At 40.6% G+C, this 4,368-nt stretch overlaps 1 protein-coding gene across 1 annotated transcript; it reads right to left on the reverse strand.

Moving 5' to 3' along the window:
- Window positions 1-2,125: 2,125 nt before the first annotated feature.
- On the reverse strand, window positions 2,126-3,731 carry nkx2.4a (NK2 homeobox 4a; the record flags this gene model as incomplete). Its single annotated transcript, XM_080480692.1, has 2 exons — window positions 2,126-2,793; window positions 3,362-3,731. The coding sequence occupies 2 exons, from the start codon at window positions 3,729-3,731 to the stop codon at window positions 2,126-2,128; spliced, it is 1,038 nt and encodes a 345-aa protein (XP_080336818.1).
- Between the last annotated feature and the right edge of the window lie 637 nt (window positions 3,732-4,368).

The raw sequence follows: 4,368 nt of genomic DNA on the forward strand, positions 1-4,368 counted from the left end.
GGATTGAGAAGTAATTTCTGAACATGTTTAAATGACCACAGGAAATGAAATGTTAGATTCTATTATCGCCTGCTGCCGGTGTCATAAAAAAAGAGGTAGAAAAAAGGTTTTCGAGGACAGAAGCAAAGGGGAACTGACACTGATGCTAAGTGATGACCTTAAACACTTTGGAGTTTGTTTTGCAGAAATCATCCATCTTTAGCAGAGATCATTCAGAATTGAGTCTCAACAGTGTGTGTGTGTGTGTGTGTGTGTGTGTGTGTGTGTGTGTGTGTGTGTGTGTGTGTGTGTGTGTGTGTGTGTGTGTGTGTGTGTGTGTGTGTGTGTGTGTGTGAACTATAAAATGAAAGTGACATAATGTGCTGCAGAATCAACTGCATGCAAAATTTGATGGTAGTGCATTTCTACATGTAGTGAGTGTGAGCTCAAATCCAAATAAAACATACTCAATATCATGCAAGACAGGCATTAAGTTTGCAATCCTTGTATCCATGCATCCAATATACCGTGTTTGTGTCTATTTTGTTAAAGATTGAAGCAAAAAAATATAAAGTAAATTGAATCTGTATTGCTTATTTTTAAACAACAAATCATTTAAAACGGGAGAATTTTCTTATTTTATATATCTGTTTAGTGTCTAAACATTAGAAGACTGCTTGAATGTTTACAGTGGGGCTTTATTTTGTAAAATGTTATTGTGATTAAAATTCTTAGTTGCATATTGCAAATAATAATGACGACATTAAAATGAATAAAACTGAGTAAATATGAATAATTTTATATAGCTAGAAATGCATTTGATTTTTAAAGTAAATTAGAAACCCTCCAGGTACAACTGGAAATAATAATAATTATTAGTTAAAAAGTAGTATAATAATAATAATAAAAATAATAATAATAATACATGTGATTTATGTAATTTAGTTTCATTCAGAATAATAATATGCATACTCTATTCCTTCTTTTGACTATAATTGCTGGTCATTGTGTATTTTAGAAGCTCGCATTCTCTAAAAGTTGACCAATTACATTGCGGCAAAACGAAGGTCTGAGCGTATTAAACAGGCTATTCTCAATATGATTGAAGAGTTTATAGAAAGCGAAATTAAGACAAATTATCGTGCATGAATGCATAAATTAATGTCACTATTAAAGCTGCAGCAAAGTACTTTGATTTGGGGTTTTTTTTTTCCCGGTCTGAGACTCTTGCAGACATCTCCCATGAAAGGCAGCCCTCCAAAATGTCACCTGAACAATGCTGGCTCCCTCATCGACCTTGCTTTCCAGCTCAATTTGGTCTCAATCACAACATAATGAAAATGCACTCCAAAACAGATCCCTTTAAAAAAAAAAAAAAATTACTTGTGCAGGAATAGCTCTCACACTTCAAGTTATTTATTGTTAACGTTCACTTGGTTTTTTTGAAACATATACAGCAGCCATCACGCATTTGTTCCTTTTTAACTTACAAAAGAATAAAGAAAAACATAAAAGTAGACGCAATAACGATTATTGTACAGTTAAACGCATTCTTGTGTGTTAGCCAAATATACAAGTCCCTACTTTATTCAATAAGTCTAAATGAATACATTAGTTTACAATATTAATATGATAAAATACCAGGTTATCACCGCAAAGAAGGAGTGGAATGGACTTCAAACCTGATCCCACCTTTTTACCCCCTCCCAAAAAAGTCCCAACTCAAGTGGAGCAGCAATTCCTTTTTGTTTCAACAACATAGACTACGCGTAAAACATCATGAGGAAGGTCCAAAACATGGATTACAAAAAGTCCAGGAACGACATGATTGCAATCAAGGGCGGCCATTTCTGTAATGTTCAAAAATAGACTCCCCCTGTCAGAGATGTCAAGAAAATGTGCCCTGATCAGCTGGTGCGCCTCTGTGCGCCTTGCTCGTCCACTCCGACTGCAAAGGGACACCCTTTTATATATATATATATATATATATATATATATACATATATATATATATATATATATATATATATATATATATATATATATATATATATATTAGGGTAGGTGTGTGTTCGCAGTGTTTTTGCATGGGCTCATCCGCAGGTTCACATAGAAAAAGTGGAAAGTGACAGTACTGTATTAGGTCCTACCACGTTCTGCCGTAGAGGAGGTTTGAGCTGACCATGTTACTGGTGTAATCTACAGCAGATGTGTCTATCTGGGCCATGTTGAGCTGGCTGTGCAGTGAGGGGGGGCTGGGCGACATCTCGTCCAGCTCCAAAGCGTTCACCTGCTGCTGGCTCTGATGCTGGCTGAGGCTGTTAGTCGAGGACGCGAGCACGACTCCGGCTCCGTTCTGTTGCTGCTGCTGGCCCTGCTGCTGGTTCTGTTGCACCTGCTGCTGGTTCGGCGTCGGCGTGTTGGAGCCGTTCTGGCACGGTTTACCGTCCTTCACCAACACGGGCACGGCAACTCGCCTCGGGGACTGCGACTGCTGTTGGCACAGGTTACCGTCCTGCTGCTGCTGCTGCAGCTGCTGCGCCGCCTTGTCCTTGGCCTGGCGCTTCATCTTGTACCGATGGTTCTGAAACCAGATCTTGACCTGGGTCGGCGTCAGGTGAATCATGCTGGCCAGGTGCTCCCTCTCGGGCGCCGACAGGTACTTCTGCTGCTTAAACCTCCGCTCCAGCTCGTAGACCTGAGCCTGCGAGAACAGGACGCGCCGTTTCCTCCTGGGCGCAGCGTGCAGAGCTGGCATGGCTTTGGTGGCGTCCGCCATCCCTGTCAGACTCCCCATGCCGGTCATGTTCATACCTGTGGAAGGTCCCATGAATCTAGAAACTTGAAAATATACATACATATACATTCGTTCAATAAACAGAAGAGGAGAACACTATTTCGCCTGAAGTAGTCTTTAATGATTACTGGTTATTATGTGTGTGTGTTTTATTTGAAGTTGGCTTGGAAGTTAAAAAGCATCAGCTAAAAAAAGGTCACATATTAACAATAATAATAATAATAATAATAATAATAATAATAATAATAATAATAATACAATAATAATAATAATAATACATTCATTCATTCATTCGTTATTCATCCCCCCAAAATTAAAAGCCGAGCCAGACTTGAAAGAATGATCTCCTTTTCAGTTTCAGCGTCATAAATAGTAATTAAAATAGCAGATTTCGTTACAAAGTGTCCACTTTATCGCGGACCTTTTTTCAAATTATTATTTCGAAACTAACTACATCAAACAATGTAAAAAATGGCACGCATTTGGCACTGTGCACCACGCGTCGTCATTCTTGAAGCATTTCTATATTTGCATAGACAGAAAGAAAAAGTCCAAAAGTGTGCATAAAAGAAGAAAATAACTTACTTGTGGAGTATCTCGGATCCGGGTTGGCGCTGTACCACCCTGTTGCTGCTGCACTATTCCGCATGCTTTCCTGGTACGACGGGAGATCTCCCATGTTGCCAATGCTTCCATTGCAGTATCCCCCCATAGCGCTGTGGGAGAACTGGGAGACCGAGTGCGGCATGTGGTAAGTGGTGGCCACGGTGGCGTTATGGCCCATGGAGTGCTGTTGCATGCCGGTCTGAGACACCTGAGGCTGTCGGTAGGCTCCCAGTGGAGAGGTTAGGTTCCCTGCGCCGTCCATGCCACTAAACTTCTTGTAGGTCTCCTCGATTGGACTCAAAATATCTGTCACTGAAAAAGGCGTTGTGTGCTTTGGGCTCAACGACATGATTCAGAAAGCAGGTAGATTTTTTGTGTTTGAGCAGATCAACCGTGTTGTTGTATCGGCTCTCTCCTTGGTGGATGTCTACGTAAGAGAGTGCTTGTAGTGCGCCTGAGATCCTATTGATCGCCTTGGAGAAGGAGGCGAGCCCAGGGCGCTCTTAGCCCGGGTTTATTGGAGCCAGGAGCCAGGTTTACGACAAACACAGGGGGCGGAGCAATCCTCCTAAACCAGCAAACAATAGTCATTGACATTTTAAGGGAAATAATTCATGAAAATACACCATGCCTTTTAATAATTTCTGTATATGGGGAGAAAAAAAAACTGAAGCTACTTATTTATGTTTCTATTCTTTCTGACATCAATAAACAGGTGAGAATGTCCCATTATGTCCTACACATCAGCTGATCTGACCACATATGACTATTTTGCGTCAGTAGGGAATTCCACTCTTTCTAGAAACTTTGAGAGCACTTTGAACAGACATAAGGGCCACCGAGTATCATCAAAGAGGCACAATGAAGTTGTATGACCAGCTCATTTATGCTTCTTAAGCATCATTTTACCCCACCAGAGAGGGACAAGTCCAAATCAGCACCAAATGCTGGAAAGGAATGAGATCCAAATTGTATGTCACTACCTA

The sequence above is a fragment of the Lipophrys pholis genome (assembly GCF_963383615.2).
Source record: "Lipophrys pholis genome assembly, chromosome: 14".
Lineage (NCBI taxonomy): Eukaryota > Metazoa > Chordata > Actinopteri > Blenniiformes > Blenniidae > Lipophrys > Lipophrys pholis.